A 20,747-nucleotide genomic window follows, 5' to 3' on the forward strand; every position below is an offset into this window, starting at 1 on the left:
AATGTCTTGAATTTATTTATACATTTTTTCATTTATTTATTTCTGTATTTCTATATATATTTATTTCTGTATTTCTGTGTCAGTATGTTAATTGAGTGGGTAGTCCTAAGATCAGTCTAAAGCAGAATTGTTCAGCTGGGTGAGCCAGACAGAAGCAAAGGATTCCTATCAACTCTACATGATAAAAGCTAGCTATGCTAAGTTTCTATTAACTACATGCACAGACTGTATATAAAGATGGACGATGCGTCTCCACTTCCTACCGCTATGCAAACTGAAGCCAAAATATTGTGTTTATGGCATGAATGTATTACAGGAGCTGCCATGGTGCTTGTATGAAGGCACTTGCAACCAGACTCTGCAGTAAAGTCAGGGGGATGGGATTTGGCCCCTAACTTGAATTAGTAGCTACAGCTGTAACCATGGTTGCGTTTAAGTAATACCATTTTCAGAGTAATACAGGTCAGTAACACAGCAGCCTGGGAAGGTTGGGGTTGCATACGCAAGGGATAATGCCTAATGAGATGTCCATTATCAGGAATTAATGGAGGCCAGAACCATCTGACACACAGTGGAGGACCGTTGCCTCTGCAGAGTTTATTCCTTACCATAGTTACTTGCCAAAGAAAAAAAATAAGACCACTAATTTATATTTTCATGCATTTTGCAATCAAAATCTAAAGTTTTTCACAAGCCATAACTCAGTTTCCTGGTACCATCTGAAGGTTTGACTAATACCTGGAGCAATCGTTACTATACCATAAGGTTCTTATGCAGTGGAAATGTTGTTCACTACTCCAGTATATAGGATGAACCTCAGATATGACTTGGCAACAGGAAATATTTCTAGTTCACTCAGCTCATAGAACCCTTTGGCATAGCTATGAGCCAGAAAACTAACATTATGCTAGCAAGATTCAAAGTCAATAACACTGCGTATGATTGACAAACAGTAACAAAGATTTTCACTAACAAATGATAGGCCATGTGCACTGTTGGCCACAGCCTGAAGTAATGAGTTGAACAGCGTATAGGATGTGAGATGATCGCTTTAAAGTATCAGTAAGTTCAGAGGGATAATGTACTTCTTGCTGTTTGTGTGTTAAGTCGCCATCCAGTAGTGTTCAGAGGATGAGACACTGAAGGACTACAGTCAGTGTTGTATATAAAATATTCTATAGAATATAGAATACATTAATTCTAATGTCGAGGTGTCCACAGCCAGCTGATGCTAATGCTGGCAGAGGTTTGGGTAATGCTTTAGATTACAGCTTGCAACGTACAGCGTAATTACTCCGTAGTTATGGTGTAATCTTTTGTACTGATGGTGTACCTGTACAGTCCGAATCAATAAATATATGTAGGTACAGAACTTACAGAGAATTTATACTGTAGTTATTTTTAATTACTAGGTACCTATTCTATTATTATAGAGTATGTGCGACCTACTGAGCAATATATGGATGTTTGGGAGGAACTTAGAGTGAACTTTTACTGTAGTTATTATTTAGCTACTGTGTACCTCTTCTATTATTACAGGGTACAGTATGACCATAAAACCAGCAAAAATCTGGACATTTCAGAGAAGTGGAGTGATGACTTCTGCTAATAAATTTGATGTGATTTTATTTCAAAATGACCTTACCAACAAACAGGTAAACTACAAATTGTAAATCAAATAAGTGACAAAGATTTGGAAAAAAAAAGTATTAATTTATTTGTTTATAGTTATGTCATTTTTGTGTTCAATAAGTTTGATGTACTCCAATTGGGAAATGAACACCACCAACAGTTCATTTCAACAACCCAACTCCTAATATTTGCATAATGGCAGTGGATGGAACTGTGCATTCATTAGAATTTTCTTTTGCCGATTTTTGGGAAATTTGTTTAAAATTTGCATACATTTGGATGGAAACCTGGCTAGTGACTCTGTAATTATGAGTTCTCAACTTTTGAAAAAATTCTGCTTGATTAGAGCAAGGGGGCTTCAACTGTTTTTGGCCACCAAGTGTTGACCAGACCTACAATGGAGTTTATTTTCTTTAATTTCATTTTTCTGGTTACTGGCTTGTGTGAGTGTGTGTGGGCCACAAGGTTAATAAGTGCCATTTAAAGTTCTTTTGGAATTAATTTTTTGTTTCTTAGATTGTTTTATTTTGTTTGCTGCTAAGGGAAAAAGGGTAAATCAAAAGTTAAAATATAAAGGGCATAAGTAATAATTAGTCATGTGAAAATAATGTAAAATGTTTTTTTATGTGAAAGGTCAGTAAACTGTGATTCTCTTGGGTTACTGTTATTAATATTTATATATATGGCTGCAACTAACAATTATTTTCATTACAGATTAATCTGCCGATTATTTTCTTGATTTATGATTTAGTCCATGAAGTCTTAAAAAAAAGTGAAAATATGGCATTCACAATTTCTCAGAGGCCACACAATTTGCTTGTTTTGTCTGACTAAGATTTACTGTCAAATATGACAAGGAAAGACAGTAATCATCACATTTGGGAAGGTGGAACAATGAAATGTTTGAGAGTTTTGCTTGAAAATTGACTGAAACAATTAATCAATTATCAAAATAGATGCCAATTAATTTTCTATTGATCGTTGAATCGACTAATCGTTGCAAGTCTGTTTTTACATTATATATTTATTTTTTTGTGTTAACTTTATTTTTCTTATCTAATAATACAATTTCCCCTCTTTTAGTTAATACATTTAAATTAATTTTCAGGGACAGTTCTATTGTGATTTCTCTTGAATAATTAAATAATCATAGTGAAGCCTTAAGCATAAGCAAGGGAACAGTAAACAGAATGTAAAATACACTATGAATGGGAATGAGGTTCTAACTAAAGTAACCTAGAACGTGTAACATAAGTGTCATGATGTCTGTGATACTCACCACTGAATCAAGCTCTTGTATTTTTTTGTCTATGAAATTGTTGATAGTCCTTCCATTATCTAAAATGACGATGTCACAGTTCTCAGGGGACAAAACTTGCATAACTGATTTGTTTGTAGTTACTGATGCTGCAAGAGATGACAAACAGGAAAAGTCAGAAGTATAAAATAAATCAATATAAAACATATTTTGTTGATATAAATCTGGAGACCCCATCATTATACAAAATCTGTTTTGTTTGTCTTTGATTATATCCATTTTTCCAAATAGTACCCAAAAACCAAATAATGCAGTGATAACATACATAGGCACATTTACCTCACACATTACAACACATTAAACATCACCCTGAAAAGTTTTTATCTTCTTACCATGGCCGGTATTCTTCTCCATATTTTGTAACCCTGAAAATCTCAAATATTTTCAAATTAACATAACCATTACAACAGCATTTCTATGAAACAGAACTGTAAAAAGTGTTCATAAGTCCTCACACAAGTCACACAAGTGAAACAAGATACAGTGGTACACCGATTTTGTTAGGTCAATAGTGGCTCTTCCCCACCTAGTGTATTAAAACAAACAGTAACCCTGTTTACCTTGGGAACATCACAACTACCTTGTGATTAATGGAATACCTACTCTACCTGGTGAATCTATATTCTATATCAGCTTGTGAGCTGAATGGTTTTAATCACTGTATCTCTGTGTCTGGTGTATCACTTCATTCACATTTCCCCCAAATTTAGCCTGACATATTTGATATTTTTAATCTGAAACAATGTTGTGTGAGTTTTGACAACGTTTGTCGGCAGAGTGTGGGTATGTACAGTATGGACTGGTCGAACAGTTAGTCAGTTAGTCATGCAGTTGATACAGCAAAAATGTAAACACCGACTGTCAAGTCAAATGATCATACATGATGACAGCCATCAAATATTTGTCTAGCACATGATAGCCTCTGCATGATAGCGGGTCACGCTTAAATAATATTTTTAGTTGACATAGATTAGTGAAGTTGGTTTACCCTTTATTAAAGGGAAAACAGGACTTCCGTTCAGAGGCGTGACTGTAAAAAGTTCAGTTTGTTCTTGTGAAGTCATGGTTGAACACAAATGTTTTTTTTAATTCTGCTCAGCAGCACTCTGTGCATCAGCAGCTACGTTCACCATTTGTCTGTGAATCTATCCTTTACTGCTGTAAAGTAGCACAGTGTCTAAATGGTAGCAAATAACTTCAGCAGAATGGAACTCTTTAAGCAAATAGCTGTCTCTCTTTTTCTGTAACATTAGTTTTTCAATAACTTGAAATTTCTCTAAACACATTTCATCTATTTTGTTGTGGTTCTTTGGCCACAACAAAGGAGGAGACACACCATGTTGCAGAAGTAACAAAAGATAATTTGTTGAATCAAATGAAACAAATTAACTAAATATTTACAATATGAAGTTTGGCTGTCAGTATAATCAGTAGTGTAATGTGCACTGTAAAAAGAAAAGAAAGAAGAAATTTACTGTATTATTTTACAGTTTTTTTTGTTTTTTCTACATTAAGTGTAAATGCCATAAAAACACAGTAAATTATTTTTATTAAAAATATAGATGGACCTGCTATTCTGCTGCTCTGTTCTTTTAAGCCTCAAATCTAATTTCTCTCAACCCTGCGAGTCAGTGAAACATGGATATACATACTTTGACTGCTATGTAAATAAATTACATATTCACAATAAAGAAATCCATACATAATTATGTTAAACTGATTTTGGCCATCTACACCAAGATTTCAGTTTCTAATGATAGGCTAGATGATCAGTAATTTTGAGAATTTTCACTGTATTGATGATAGGGATTTTAATCATGTTATTTTATATATAATGTGTATATTTGTTATTTGTTGTTTTTTTTATTTTAAACTGTATATTCTGCATAATTCAATCACTGTATTGCAAGTCAAAAACTGAAAATCACTCTCTTGCCTAAAGCTTGTGCAAAATACTGCACCAGTTTTGACTCGTTCCAAATGTAGAGACTACTACATCACTCCAAATTAAGCATCCCAACACAGGATACCAGTCAGTTTAACACATGGTTTTAAGATTTTGTTGATCACATATAAAAAACAGCTGGATCTGGTCCAAATTTTAATTTCAGACCTTTTTAATCCCTTAATGTCCCTGCACTAAAAGAGGCAAAGTTTGATCATGCTCAACTTCTGTTCAAGCGGCAAACCGCACTCCTTAAGAGTGGCAGCCTCATGGGTCCCCTCTGCCACTGCTGTGAGGGTAGGAGGCAAAGTTGCCTTTGTGTGTACATTGAAAAAAAATACAGGCAACAACGTTGCCACCCGTTGGTGTTCAGGCACTTTTAAGAGCATGACCTTCAATCTGCCATATGAACTTGAGACTTTTTTTAGCATGCAGATTCACATCTGTATGTTAATACTGATTATGTATTAGCTTATTTGTTTGTTTCTCGAAGGAATTTAGCTCCTGTTTCCATAACCAAGGAAAGTTCAATCAATATTTGTTAGAGGTGGGGGACTCAAGTCATATGACTAGGCGTGACTTTGACTTGAGGCAGATGACTTGAAAATACTTGACAGTTTTTATTTAGCTGAATTGCCTATTTGCATTATTGTAGATATTGAGCATGAAGAAGTAATGTTTTGAGACATGATAGAGTGGCTTCTAGTGTAGCATGCGCAACCCAGGCTTTAAAGACAGTGTCTAGCAGGACCTAGAAAACAATGCAAGACAGGATTGAGCTGAAAGCTTGTTGAAAGCATTTTCCCATACCTGCGCTGATTTTCTCTTGAACTTAATATTACCAGACCATTTCTGATTTAGACAAGACGGTTCATGAATTGACAGCTTTTCATGACAGAGCTTCATTATTCTGTTCGCAGTCCCTCACTAGTTCAAAGTCAATGTAACTCAACCACAGCAGAATAGTCTCTCCTTCTCTCTAATCAACTGTGTGACAAATGCAATCCTTCAAGATCAGGCAAACAAGATGGTATTTTTCCTTGATAATGCTTGACGTTTTTAACAATTTCAGTGTTCTAAATTAATGGATGTATTAGTCTACACAATCCACAGCAGAAAAAAGTAATCATCAGATAGAATACTGTTTCGTTGTGCAAGCGCCAAATGCGGATAGATTTGCCATTTGGCGAGTAAATATACCAAAATAGTCATGTGTTGCAGGCAGAGACTCAGGCTGATGCTGGGCTGTAGTATAACTTGGATTTTTTTTATTTGCACACTTTACAACCACAACAAAGCAGTATATGTGGCTTACAGTCCACCAGCATGTTTTTGCTGCTGTTACAACCCACTAGCTTTGTGCTCACTACTGCAACTGGAGGAAGTTCCTCTTCTTCTACTACTCCTGCTTCAAAACTCTCACTTCACTCAAAGGCTCAAATACTCAAATAATGTTTATATAAAAGTCTAAAGCTCTCAAGATATTGTTAATGGGTGTTAAAGCGGGTAATTTGAATCTAATTTTACATAATTTTTCTGTGTTTTACATCAAGAAATCTGTACTTTGATGGGGAGTTCTTGTGGATGGATTGAAGTTTTCATTTAATTAGATCATTTTAAGGTATTTCTGCAGTCTTTTTCATTTTTTATGCAGATTTATACATTTGTTTAACATTCTAGCGATGTTTTATAATGAGATTTTATTTTTATTTTACAATGGTTGGACTGTAAAAATGCAGACAATGGTCAAAGTGTATATCTGTATTTTTAAAATAAATCTCTGCAGAATAACTAAAAGTTTTTTACTGTTATTTGACAGTAAGTGATTGGCAACTTTTGCTGCCAGGCTTTTTTTTTTACGATTTTTTTTTTTACAGTGTGCATGAGCGGAAGATGTGTGTGGGTGCGTTGTACGGTGCCTAAAAACTAAGTCAAAAAGACTAAAGCAACATAACCAAATCAAAAGTCGTCTGTGGGGTAGAGGGGAGAGTTAGAGCAGCAGCTGAGTGCCCAAAGAGTCAGCCAGCGAACAGCTGCTGTCTGCGGCCAGGCTTTATCGCCTGGGAACAATGGCACCAGGTGTTCCCAGTTGAGTCAACAAGCCACCTGTGACAAAGATCTGGTCACAGCAGACACAAGCAGAGAGCAGTAACCCACACTGCTGCACTGCCTTGCTGAGCCTGGATGCTTCTCTGCATCATCTGCATTGACCAGGATGTGGAGACACACCTACTAAAAGTCAACATGCTGCAGTCTGTAGCTTTAGTTGGTTTGAGTTGAACATTCTGAATACATAATGCCGTCGAACAAAGGCAAACACAGTGACTACTTTTCATTTAAATGGTTTTCATTCAAATCACACCCATGAACTGCATTTTAATGATGGACAATCTACTTCTTTCACAGAGTAACTATTATTTACAGGATTACAAGGTAAATTTTCTTTTAATCCCAATATTTAGCATTTCTAAGCAGTATGTGAACAATTAATAAATGATTTATAACACACTTGTTGTAGATCTAAGTGAAGAGATAATGAATGGCAATAAAGTAAAAAACAGTTGTAATGATATAAAATGTCTTTGTAGGAGAATTTATAATTTCTGACAAATACTGTACATGAATAAATACTTGAAATTTCCTATCTGCTCATAACTACATTATATTGATATACACCACTTCTTAAATGTTGCATACTGCTTATGATTATAGAATAGTGGACTTCTATGACTGTGTTTTTTGCAGGATTTAAGAATGGCCTTGATGAGCAGTACAATAAACTACCTGATCCAGCTTGATACAGCAATTTGGTAGAGATGTACTGTAAGTAATTTCAGTCATCATCACTTGAATCCAAATGAACCCTAACATCCCATAAACTACAGAGTAGTTTAAAAAAATGAAAACGAAATAATTATGTCATCATATACAGTTTATATTCTGTTGTATTTGGTTTAGTTCCAGCACAATATGTCATATGACTTTTTCATAATATGGAACAGAAACCGTTATGATGCCAATTTACCATATAGTGCTCTATATGATAACTTCCTCTATAAGAGGAATAGTGCTCTAATAGTGCCTACTAGACTGATACAAGGATGATGACATGATAGCACGTCTGTATGATAGTTATAGTGTAGTGTATACCTAGAATGAAGATCTCCTTTAAGGAAGTAAGCATGGAGTTCAGGCAGAAATTTCAGTAATCATTAAATTTAGTTCAGTCAGCCAATTCATGAGGAGCAGATCAATATTTAAATGTAGAATATGTACAGAAATAGTGTAAGGAAACATTAATCTCACACAGCAGGGAGTGGGGAGTGATGATACTAACTTCCCCCCTGTGGGAAGATAGACTCAGAGCCTACAGTGAGGAGGGAATGGCATGTGAATGGAGCAGCAGCTTTAGTTGGGCTGCCAGAACTAGCTCGCGGGCGTCGCTTCACTAAATCCCTGACAAGCTGAATAAACTTCGACTGCACCAAAGACGAAAAAACTAAATCACATGATAAAAATATCATGTAAATGATGCATGATTTGTAATATATGATAAAAAAAGTAAATTATACATGATTCATAATTCTATAATTTATGATAAAAATTATCATGTAAATTGCCACCTATCTGAACACAAAACTACATGCAATACTCTGATACAAGACAGTTACAGCCAGGTCCACTAGATGGCATCAAAGACAAAATAAGAATATATGACATAAAAAGACCTATTGAAATAATAGAAATACAGTCACACATAACCTCGTATATTCACTTAATTTTTTGTGTTATTTGTATTAATTACATCTATTAAGGTCGTTTCTTTAAACAAGGTATGACTAAGAATTCATAATTATGACTTTTTGAGTAGAAAATTGGGATATAAATATTACAGTTTAGCTTTGCTTAAGCTAGGATTGTAGCACAAATGTGAGCTGAAAAAAAAAGCTCAAAACAGGGCTGTGCCAATCTTCATTACTTAAGTGTAACGATTAGCGAAAATAGTTCTTTATATGTCATATTTTAAGGGCAGTGGAAAGTAAATGAAGTACCCCAAATTCATCTCAAATTGTTAATTATTATCATGTCAGAAAAAAGATGGATGTGGAGATTTGTTTGTGTTTTGAGTGATTAAAATGAAGTTAAGAGGGGCTCAATTACGAATCTGTTTCAAATCCAAAAAACAGGTCATTAAGGAAATTTTTTATTTGGTCTTGATTAGCCATGTACATATGCCAGTTTGAGTCAGTAACAAGCTATCAAGGCAACAGTTTGGCCTCTCCCAATATAGGATATCATGAAAGTATGAAAAATTACTTATACAGTACTGTATATATTACAAATATATGTAAGTAATTGTTTTTCCCAAGTCTTACATTTCTTACGGTTGAGGTGGTCTGAAAAGGAAGATACAGAGGGGAGCGAAGAGGATATTTACTATTCCAGATATGACCATGAGCCATGGGAAGCCAATCGCTACCACTATAGGACCCCCAACAGCTGGACCTTTAGACAATAAACAGATTTATATTCAACAACATGGCAAAATGGCATGTCTTCCTTTTGTTCTTTGGTACAGTATTTAAACATATGTACTATATAAATATTGAGCAAGACAAACCATTTTATGAGACAGAAGTTTGGTGTAAGTTGTTTTTCACAGTAGAGCTACTGTTCCATGATGATGACGAATGTTTACCTACAGAAAATCCAATGCAGACCGTGGCATCAGCAATAGCATAAACCGTACCATACACTGGCATATATTTCAGGTCGACCAAGTAACCCATCAAGGGCATTATTGAGGAGTCCACTATGCCTGGCAGAAACTAGATAATCATTGATTATTTAACCCTACAGAAAAAACAAAAAATAAGTTATTAGTTTAATATCAAACATTTGAAACATGACTTACCAACTGAAAAGCTGACAGAAGCATTCAGAGCAATCACATGATAGATGTTCTTGGAAAATCCAAACTGAAATATAAAGAAAGATATTTACAGATGGATACAAATTTAAGGTCTGACAAGACACATTCATTTTATTACATTTAGTTATATTGCACTTTATTTGTTTTTATTTCATATGTAGGCAGACACACAAAGATGACAGGAAAAAGTCAGGACGTTTGCAGAATGTATGATAGTAGTGGATCCATGAGACTCACAGAGATGGTGGTTATTCCCAACAGGATCATTCCAATAAAAGCACAGAGCCATCTGTGGGGAGAGAATAACAACATACTATATATATAAATGTATATGTGTACTGTATATAAGTATATATGGTGGTCTTGGTATATTTAGTCCCAAAACCATGAAGAAAAGGCTAACATTTTAGATTACTGACTGCAAATTACAGTGTCATTATTAAGTACATATAGGATATCAATAAAATACTTGTTGTATTATACTAAGACATGTGAAAAGGCTAGCACTTTGGATCACTCCAAAATGTACATCCATGGCAGAAATTCACTAATTTAGACTCACTAGCATGGTAATGGTATTAGCAGCAATGTATAGTAGTAAGAATTCTCATACCCAGAAATGCAGTACTCTCTTGACATTTTACATTGTTATTATTGAGAGACACTTAAACTATTTCTGTGCCCATTAGCCCCTTCTTCCCTCTACCTCTTCTCTTGTAACTGGATTTGGAATTCCTGTATGTACAAAATACTTCCCTGTCAGGGTGTTAAAACTTGGAAATTCATGACCAAGTCATTTGAAGTAATTTATTAAATTAAGAAACTTACATAAATGAATTAATGAATATTCACAAAGATAAAAAAGTAATTAGCTGCTTTCCAAAAAGTCTGTCAATGCATAAAACCATATATGGACAGTCTATACAGTATTTCTGTATCTTTTCTAAGAAGACCTATGTGTTTTTGCCTCCACCAACATACCTTCCAATTTTGTGTGACAGGTGACCAAAGATGTTGGATGCAATGAGGTAGGATAAGCTGTCCGGTAAGAAGGCAATGCCTGACACAGAGACACAGTGAGATGGAGCAATACATTTGCACTTACTTATACATGGCAACGTATTGTGCATTTAATGATTGGAGATGATCTGCAGCTGAGGATGATCTTAAATGATAGGTGAATATCTTCAGCTACAGTATTACCCCACCCAGAATCTATACATCTGATAAACTGGGATGGAGATCTGTGTGCTCATATGATAAGCTTAGAAACTGTGCATCAATGTATACACTGATTTTGGATTCTTTGAAAAATTGTGGATTCTCATTGGCAGGAAACACAATGAATTGTACAATTGAAATTGTACATAAAGTATTCATAACAAATATATAAATAAACAAGGAATAAATATGAGCATGGGCTGTCAGTATCAGGACAAACATAAAATACAGTATGATTGTTTTGAATACCTAGCTGCCATTTACTAGCACACATGGGGTCCGTTTCACAAAGCAGGTTCAACAAACTCTGAGTCTAATCCTGAACTCTGAGTTGATCTACTCTGAGATAGGAAACTCCGAGTTTCCGGTTCCAGAACAGCTGATTTGAGTCAGTTTATTCAACTCGGAGTAGTTTCACCTGGAGTTAAGCGCGTACACCACAACTATAAAAAGCCAGCATCAATTGAGCCCCGATTCAACGAGTCACCATGGCAACAGGGAAGCGGAGGGCTGCGTTTTTCGCCCCACTAGGGCTAGAAATCTTAATGCGATAATACGGCGAGTTTGAACATGTTTTCAAAAAGAAGTGCAACACCGCTGCAGCTGCAAAAGAGAGGGAGACGGCGTGGGAGAACATCGCTGCTCGGGTCAATGCGTAAGTTTAAATGTAGTCCTTTGCAATCACAACAATATTACAGAGGAAAACTGCTTGATTGGTCGCCTATTAATTTATTTCATTTAGGTCCAATCCCGCGAGGGAGAAGCGCACTTGGAAGCAGTTTAGGATGAAATATAAAAACATTGTTCAAACAGGTGAAACCTCGGCATAATCTCATGGGAGAACCTCATTTGATCATGTTTTACATTGTAAAGTAAATATTAAGTGGCTGTTTGACTGTGCAGTTGTTTTATCCCCAACATAATGCTGGTTTCACACACATAAATGTCTTCTCATCTATATCATGTTCTGTTAAATAATTAATCCTATTTAAACTAACAAGGACTTCTACTCAGCCAACAGAAAGAAGGCAGATGTCCGTAAAACGGGTGGTGGTCCAGCACCGCCACCTCTAACGGAGGCAGAGGAGCTGGCCCTAAGCCAAAATTTAGGAAGGCCAGTGGCTGGCTCCGACATTGTACAAATACTTCCGTTTGCAAAGAAACACAGTGCAACACACAATATCTGCTGGGATGTGAGAGCATGATTACGATTGGTAATGTTGCAAATGTAAGGACGGATTAGGTTTTGTATGTAGATGATGGACTGTGACGTGAAATGGTACCGCTCAAAAAGATAATTGTCTGGAAATGCTAGAACATCTATGCGCGGTCTGATAACCATCTCTCAACGAATATTTAATTCTCTGCGCAGTAATGCTGCACCTTCATCCACGGGATCGTTATCAAAAGGACATGCCATGTTAGTGAAAAAGTCGCCACCTACTGTGCCTAATGGACTTCTAATATACTGACTGATTTTTTTAATGATTTTTTTAAATGACAGACGGCAGAACTAGGCTACGCCAAAACTCGCCTGCTGACTGAATGAATGAGGAAATCAAATGGAGTGTGTGGCTCTGAAAGAGGGCGGAGACTGAGAGAAACTCGAGGTTCATTGAGAAAAACCTGGTCCCGACCAGGTTAGGTTCATAGAGTCTGTTACTACGGTAACTGACCGAGAGCTTAAGTTACCCCTCTCTGTGAAACAGGCTAGAGTTATCCCTCTTTCTCTGGTTTGAGTTACCTCCCTTTTTGAAACGGAAAACTCAGAGTTTCCCTCATTTCAGGGTTAACAAACTCTGAGTTTTCACTAAACCCGCTTTGTGAAACGGACCCATGGTCTTCATCATCCAGATGGGAAATGATGTCTCTATTGTGGCAATAGCCTGAGTTGTAAAGCACACGGCTCCTGGAAAGCAGAGTCAGTAGAGTATTATTATAAGTATTGTCATTTAGTATGCTCCTGATCCTCATAGAGTTACAAAGTGTGAAGGGCCGCTGCTTCAAATTTTTCTCTAAATAACATCTTCAGTGTTACTTAATAGAGAAACACAAGATTCTCCTGGATAATATAATGATCCCAGTTTATGTTATAACCACAATTTTCAGTAATTTCAACTTGCTGAGAAATCATGTTTTGTCTGTCATTTTGGCATGGCGGACAGCTATATACCACAATATCCATGAGCCTTGGCCGCTGTTGCTGTCAGTCAGAGGCCTGAATCAGAGCAGTAATGAATTCAAAATGCATCAAAACACTTTACAATTTACACACACTGTAGATTGTAAAATCAGTTTTCTAAAAACATGGCAGAATTTTAAGCTTGATATATGGATGCTTCTTGCCAAAATGCAATGCAATGCATTGGGAATCATATTTAATTGATACCCCAAATTTTTTATGTACACAGTCTTGTACCTTTGACTTTTTATCAAACAAACAGATATTTTCTAGCACAGTTATGCTGTTATTGACCTAGACTGCTGGGGGACTTCCCATGATGCACTAAGCTCCTCTCTCCTCCTATGCATAATAATGCATGTTACTAACTTGGCTTCATCCCTGGAATTTTTGTGGTTTCTTATCTCACAGGTTTCTATGGATGATGGTCATGAACCACCTGGTTATGGATCGCAGGCTTCCGTGGATCATGGTTGCAGACTACCTGCTGCCATGGTCCTGTTTGATGCCTACACCTGCTATTATTACTAGTAGTCATATTTCTATTATTATTATTGTTGTTATTGTTATTATTGTTGTTGTTGTGCTTCTCTGTGTCTCACTCTCCCCTCTCCCCCTCCCTCCCTCTTTCTTTCTCAACCAAACCAGTCAAGGCAGATGGCCACACACCTGGACCCTGGTTCTGCTTGAGGTTTCTTCCCATTAAAGGGGAGTTTTTCCTTACTGCTGTTGCCAAGTGCTTGCTCATGGGGTAATGTTAGGTCCCTGGAAAAGGTACGGTCTAGACCTGCTCTATGTGAAAAGTGCCCTGAGATAACTTCTGTTGTGATTTGGTGCTATATGAATAAAATTGATGATTTAACCGGGAGAGTTTCATGCTGATCCAAGCTGCACAAGAGTTCCAACTGTATATCATGATACATTGTCTATGAACAAAATGAATGAGATTTTTGCTTCTGAAGCCAGGGGCACCACAAATAGCTCTTCCCATTTTGCAGCTCGATACGTCCCACAGAGCAACAAAGGGTACATTATTTCCTTCTTTTCTTATTACTTACCAGAAGCACTGTATTATGAGAGGTTTAGCAAAACGTAGGCGCAAGGTCTCCACATTAAATGACAAAACACATAGTTTGTATCTTCCCTCCAGAATATCACATTTTTTCTGATCTTTTCTGAACTGATACCTCTATCGGCAGGATGACATCTTTTGATGACAGCTGCAAAGCTCTGCTTAAGGTCTAGTTAGGTTTAGGCGAAGGTTGAGTAAGCAATGTGGTTTGAGTTAACATAATGTTTTCTTATGGTTAGGGACCTTCATCGTTATGGTTAAAAGAAAGGAGAGAAATTGAGAGGCAGCACGTATTAGCTGTTAAATCACAATGAGCAACCAGTGAAAAAGTGAAAAACCAAGCTGTGAGACAGACATGTTCGTAAAGATGGGAAAAAAAAGTTTGGTATTGGAAAGCCAGGAACCATCTGTGATGTGAAGACAGGCGGATGACATCAGACTGTCTTTATAAATATGTCATTGGCTACTTTAAAATACCTGCAGAAATGAGAATGTATGGATCCCTCAGGAGAGTCAGCAGTGAAGTCCCTTTTTCTGTCTGTATAGAAGAACAAAAAATATTTTTAGAGGGATAATTTGAATAAGATGTAATAAAGTCATGACAATGAAATTAACGTTTTACTGTACTGTTGTCATCTTTACTAAATTATCAAGGCTCATCAGTATTGTTCAGTAAATCAGTTTCATCAATATTATTTTATTTTATTTTATTTTATTTTTATTATTATTTTATCAATTTGACTATTTTTTGGGATTTAAAAATACAGGTTTTTATTCCTTCAATTCAAAGTGTCACTGCAAGACAGTAATTGAATATGGAAGCCCAGCAGTCATACTTTACCTTAATTTGCACCCCTGATGGTTGGAAGATGAGGACATGCAAACCTGTTTATGGGTAGTGAAACAGGACATACAACTGTTTCACGCTGTTACTTTTGAGGAGGATTATATGCTTCATCTTATGCACAATGTTACACAGTACCTCCACCCAACACAGCAATGACTGCCAGGACAAGGAAGGGAGCCATCTTCCCCAGAAACTGATACATCACACTGCCAAATAGAGCACCCACTTCAGGGTGATAAGAAATAAAAGATAAGTGATAAGTTACAGAGAAAAAGTTAAAAATTGGAGTAGAAGCATGATGTAGTCTGGGATTGAAACTCTCACAATGGAAAATTTCTTCCTTCAAAAGTAAACTTGAGTGGTGCATATGGTGTCTATACAGTCTGCTGACTTCCTTGGTCCATTTAAGAAACACCTGAAAACTCAGCTCTCCCGTGAACACCTCAAGGCTTAAGCCCCGTCAACTATTTAGCACTTTTTTGATTGTTACACTATTTTCTTGTTGTTTATTGTATGTCTTATGCACTTGTTTACTTCCTGTCACTTTTTACTTAAATTTTTTCAAAAAAGAGTTCAATTCATCAGGTCCACAAGAGGCCTCAAGTGGATTTTCAGTAGACTTCTAGATTATCCACTTGGGGTGGAGACTTTGTTTGGAAGATTGCATTGTTCTTAGCAATATGGACATGAAATTGCAAAAATCACACAAAAGTTTTTAAAGAAGAAAAAAGTGAAAACTATGACCTGGCCAAGTATGTCCCCTGACCTGAATCAAATAGAACACCTTTAGAGTATTTTAAAGAGGAATGTAGAGCAAAAAAACCAAAACAAACAAAAAAAAAAACAGCAAAGAGCATCTGAAAAGAATCATCTGTGAAGAGTGGCAGAAGATCTCTTCACAGAGTTGGCAGAGTTGTCCTAGACTGGTATCATCCATACCCAGGGGGATCGATGCTGTCATCAAAAATAAAGGTGGGCATACAAAATATTAAAGAAATATAAGAATGGAGTCTGACTAAGGAAGGGTGTGTTGACTTTTGTTGCAGTTCATTCTTAAATATGGACCTTTCATTATAGTTTAATTAGTCAAACCTTCAGGTTTTCAAATGAATTCTTCTTGGGTTTTGTCTAAAAACAAATAAAATTGTATTAAATGGACAGGATTTGTAATTACTTAACATTTAATTACTTAAAACATTAATATTGACCAGGGGTGTAGTTTTGTTCTATACTGTATGACAGAAGTGTGTGAAAGTTCAGTCCCCAAGTCTGGAAGGTGTAGATTGAATTGGATGGACAAAAATGAGATTTTTAGCCATACCATTAATACCACAGTATTTATCCACTTATGGGTATCAGGGTGTATGAGGCCATTGTGGGCAATGATGCAAATCAGTATCTAGGGTAATAGATGACAGGGACTCAGCCTCCTATACAGTGGGATGCCAACCCAAGGTACTTGAAGCTACAAGTTCACCAAGAACTTGATGAACATGTGCAAATGCGCTTTCCAGAACATGTGTGTGAGTGAAAGATGCTAATCATGAATTTTATAAAGCACTTTTGCAAGCTGAGTCTGTATACACACCCACCAATCCTAAGGCCAAACCAGTGAAGGATATACCCATTGCCCTTCCTCTCTCTTTGTCATCTTTGTACACATCAGCCAGCATACCCATTCCTGCAAAACAGAGGTAATGAAATAACAACAACAAAAATAAAAATAATGGGTGAAAATGAAATTATGTTACAGCACACTGATTACATTTAAAAAAAAAGGTCAATATTAATGGTCAATTTTCAAATCTATCTGAACTTGTCAAACACAAAACTATTTTTTCAGTTAATTAATTATCTGTTGTTTCAAGTGGATTCCAGTCAGTAATGTCAAATATTGAAAAAGTAAATGTATCTCACCTGCCACAGATAAGCAGGATCCACCTACACCTTGCACTGACCTGGCCAGCAGCAGTAAGACATAGCTAGATGAAAAGGCAAACACTTCCAAAAAAACAAAGACATGGATATTTAATTTTATAATACATGAAGGAATAACTGCTTGTCCTTGTGGAAGAAATGTGGTTAAAATAACTTGACAGTTTGAAAATAATTACATTTTTTTTCATCCATTCAAAAAAATGAATGACAGAGATGTTCAGCGCACCATCGTAAACAATGATACATTGGCATTAGGGATGTCAGTTTTGGTTAATTTTGCTTTTGATAGACTGACACCCATTAACTGGTAACTAACTGGTTAATTTTTAATAAAAGTTGTGATGTAGCTTTTTGTTGAGAGCTGTCCAGCAGTCGGTGGCCAGTCGTGAGATATTGCTTAAATCTAAAAAGTTTGCTTGGTTCAACTTTTTTCCGAGCCAACTCTGTGTTTCTTTGCCAGAGCCCTCTGTGTTGGCACCCTTGCTGTGAAAATGGAGTGGACTGATACAAATGAATGAGGGGCTGTGTTTATTTCATGCATAGCTATTGTCTGTCTGAATGCAGCCTAATGTGATACTTACTTACAGGTAGTTGCCAAGATGATTATACAGAAACCAGCGCACATGGGGATGTGGTATCCAAACCTGTACAATACAGCTATACTGTAGGTAGGGAAAATTGAGTGTGTGTGTTTTTGAGCTTGTTTTTGAGCTTGTCACTCACCTGTTGGAGAGTCCCAATTATGGGGTTAATGATGAGCTGTATGGTAGACTTTGTGGCCAACAACACTCCTACTTTAACGTTTTCTTTGTCCAGCTGATCACCTGTTTCAGAGCAGTTTGAAAGGGGGGATACCTGGGCCATGGTGGATGAATAACTGGAGACAGCTGGGTTCTGGTGTAGAGGTACAAATGTGGAGCCCAAAATTACTGATTGGTTACTGACTGGTGAGTCAGTACTGTTCCTAGAAGTGGTGGTGGAGGCCTGATCAATTGTGTACAGGTAACTGGGGAGGATTGGCACTGTCAACAAAATAAAGCAAGATAAAATCTTAGATCATGTCCACACTAAGCTGGCTGAATTCATAAATGCCTTTTTTCTCTCCATTTTTGCCATCTGTCCAAACTAAAACAGCATTTTTCTCCCCCAAAAACAGACATTTTCCAAAAAGTCCTCCAGAGGGTGTAAATGTGAAACCGACGGCATGGTGTTGTGTGTATGGGAGCTTTGTAGAAATGCTGTCATAATGTGACAAAACAAATAGTGGCAGTGGTGCAGCATTTCATTGGAAGAGCAAGAAGAAGAAACAATAACAACACTTTTAGACAGTTTTAGAAACAGTTTCAGAATTTTGCCAGCTTAATGTAGATGTATGGATGATGGGAGTGGTCTCTTCCAGGATGCGAACTGGGGCATTGTCATCCTGGAAGACACCACTCTCATCAGGATAGAAATGTTTCATCATAGGATAAAGGTGATCACTCAGAACAACTTTGTATTGATTTGCAGTGAACCTTCCCTCTAAGGGGACAAGTGGCCCAAACCATACCAGCAAAATGCCCCCCAAAACATAACAGCGAATCCCCTCACTGTAGGGATCAAGCATTCAGACCTGTACCAGTTTTTCCTTTCATTTGTCACCTGTCTATATGTATATATTTGTGTGTATGTGTGTGTGTGTGTGTGTGTGTGTGTGTGTGTGTGTGTGTGTGTATACATATATCCCTCACCAACTACAGACAGTAGCATATTATCCAGGAACAAGGCAATAAACACAATAACCAGGACCATCTTCTTCAGCTGTGCCTCCTGTCTCAGCCAGGTCAATAAGCCTAGATTACATAGCAGAAGAGAAAGCAGAGAGAAAGGCTCTGTGTAATGACTTCTTTATGTCAATATGAATTTAACAAATCCATTTGTAATAACATGCATGCTGACTCACTTTGTCTAATCGTTTGTTTTATATTTATATTTATATTTATCTATCTATCTATCTGTAATTTTTCCTCAACACCCAAATATTTATGTAAATACAAAGACAAAGTATACAGAACAGAATATGTATCCCACAGCAATTTCATCCAGACATTTTCAGATTTTTGTATGTAGAATACATGTATTCACTTTAGCAGACAACAATCTGAATAGTATAACCAAGAAAGCAAAACCAGAGAATATTCTGATTCAACTTACCCGTATTTTCCGTTTTTAGTGAGAGTCGAGTGGCAGCTTGCAAGGTGTGACGAGCTTGGACTGTGTGAAGTGCATCAGTCTACAGTACCAGCAAAGCAGGAAGATTTACAAAGGGCAACACCTTATCCTGTCGTACATCATAAAAAATAACATTGACATTAAGGCTGAGTCTGAAATCACTTCACATTTACTATATAATGCACCGTATTTACTCTCTGCCATTGTTTTGCAGTGTCTGAAATCCAGGTGTGTAAATGTATCTACTATATAGTGCGGAAATCTCAATTTACTGCACACTAGTGAGTAAACTATTGAGTGTCTATTATATAATGAGTGAATGAGGCAGTGATTTGGATACAGCGTCAAGCTTGACTTTTAAGGTGGTGATTAATAAATACACTTTCAGCAAGCCTGGTCTCATAGCTCTGAAACAGCTGAGCCAATCACAGTGAAGCATAGCAACAATAGTTCAAATTAAAGCTGCAAGCAGCGTTGAAGGCCTTCGCACCTCTGCGCACGTCGGGCCGCAGCGCAGTCGAAGGGGCATGTAGATGTCTTCAGTCCCGGGCTGTTTTCAGACAGTGCAAGACGGAGATAAACATCACTTCCTTTGTCCACTATTTTGCCTGCTGCTGGGGCTGCTTTGCTGAAATTTCGTAGGGGGCACTATTCAGCCAGTTTGCATCACTGATGGAATACTGTCATGTACACAATAAACTTATAGCAACTTCCTTGGTCATGGCAAAACATCAAATCTCATCAGTGTGAGGAATTTTCTGCAGGGTGAGACATGTCTGCCTTACTCACACCTGCGTCATCAAAATTATGCAAGTTTTGGGCCCTTTCACTTCAATTTTATTTAGTAAATTGAAAACTCTTGATGAGTTTGTCTGTAAAACAAATTAATTTCCTAATTTTCATCAAGTCTATTTTTAGAAAAGTAAAGAATTTTAACCCACATGACCTGGTCAAAGTTTGATTGAAATGTGTACTATCAGGTGTGTAGAGACAATAAGTAACTGCAGCTGGATACAGAAAAGTACTCATATATTTGAATGGAGAGTGTGAGCGAACCGCTAGGTGCTTGGGCCCTAATAAAGGAAAAACCACAGTACAGAGCTACAAATTTTAGTTTTCATTTTATTTTTCTGCAGCACTTTATCACTAAACTGTCACTCTCACTCAATGAGCTCCACTCAACCCCCACACCCATCCCCAACCTCCTATTCTCTCTCTCCCCCTCTCAGTTGGAGAGGAGAATGCCACTCTTCTTGTGAAATATCCTCATAATCCCATGACTTTGGCCAAATCCTTTGATAAATTTGATGAAATGTAAAAATTATCCCCCAAAGTGCCAAAATGTGCTCTATAGTGCCACCTATGTATCTAATATGGCTGCCACGGCCCGTAGGAATGTCATAGAGAGATTGAACCAAAACTCAATTATTTGTCTCATCAAGACCTAG

The 20,747-nt window shown here is 36.9% G+C and overlaps 1 protein-coding gene across 1 annotated transcript; it reads right to left on the reverse strand.

The window, feature by feature from the left end:
• Positions 1–9,276: 9,276 nt before the first annotated feature.
• LOC137168360 (synaptic vesicular amine transporter-like) lies at positions 9,277–19,828 on the reverse strand. The gene is made up of 17 exons (XM_067570905.1): positions 19,790–19,828; positions 19,282–19,360; positions 18,819–18,920; positions 17,808–18,110; positions 17,674–17,745; positions 17,068–17,151; positions 16,739–16,831; positions 15,286–15,375; positions 15,145–15,188; positions 14,781–14,841; positions 12,890–12,958; positions 11,299–11,325; positions 10,810–10,888; positions 10,066–10,117; positions 9,811–9,874; positions 9,595–9,714; positions 9,277–9,401 (listed from the first exon to the last, which is right to left on the reverse strand). Exons 1-17 carry the CDS (start codon positions 19,826–19,828, stop codon positions 9,277–9,279), a joined length of 1,503 nt encoding a protein of 500 aa, XP_067427006.1.
• Between the last annotated feature and the right edge of the window lie 919 nt (positions 19,829–20,747).

The sequence above is a fragment of the Thunnus thynnus genome, chromosome 17 (assembly GCF_963924715.1).
Source record: "Thunnus thynnus chromosome 17, fThuThy2.1, whole genome shotgun sequence".
NCBI classification, from domain to species: Eukaryota; Metazoa; Chordata; class Actinopteri; order Scombriformes; family Scombridae; genus Thunnus; species Thunnus thynnus.

Excerpts from the sequence above, each read along its gene's own strand:
- LOC137168360 (XM_067570905.1), bottom strand. The coding sequence starts at position 19,828 with ATGCCCCTTCGACTGCGCTGCGGCCCGACGTGCGCAGAG. Across the intron at positions 19,361-19,789 it reads GCGGCCCGACGTGCGCAGAG|ACTGATGCACTTCACACAGT; the intron begins GTGCGAAGGCCT and ends CTGGTACTGTAG. Across the intron at positions 18,921-19,281 it reads ACTAAAAACGGAAAATACGG|GCTTATTGACCTGGCTGAGA; the intron begins GTAAGTTGAATC and ends TATGTAATCTAG.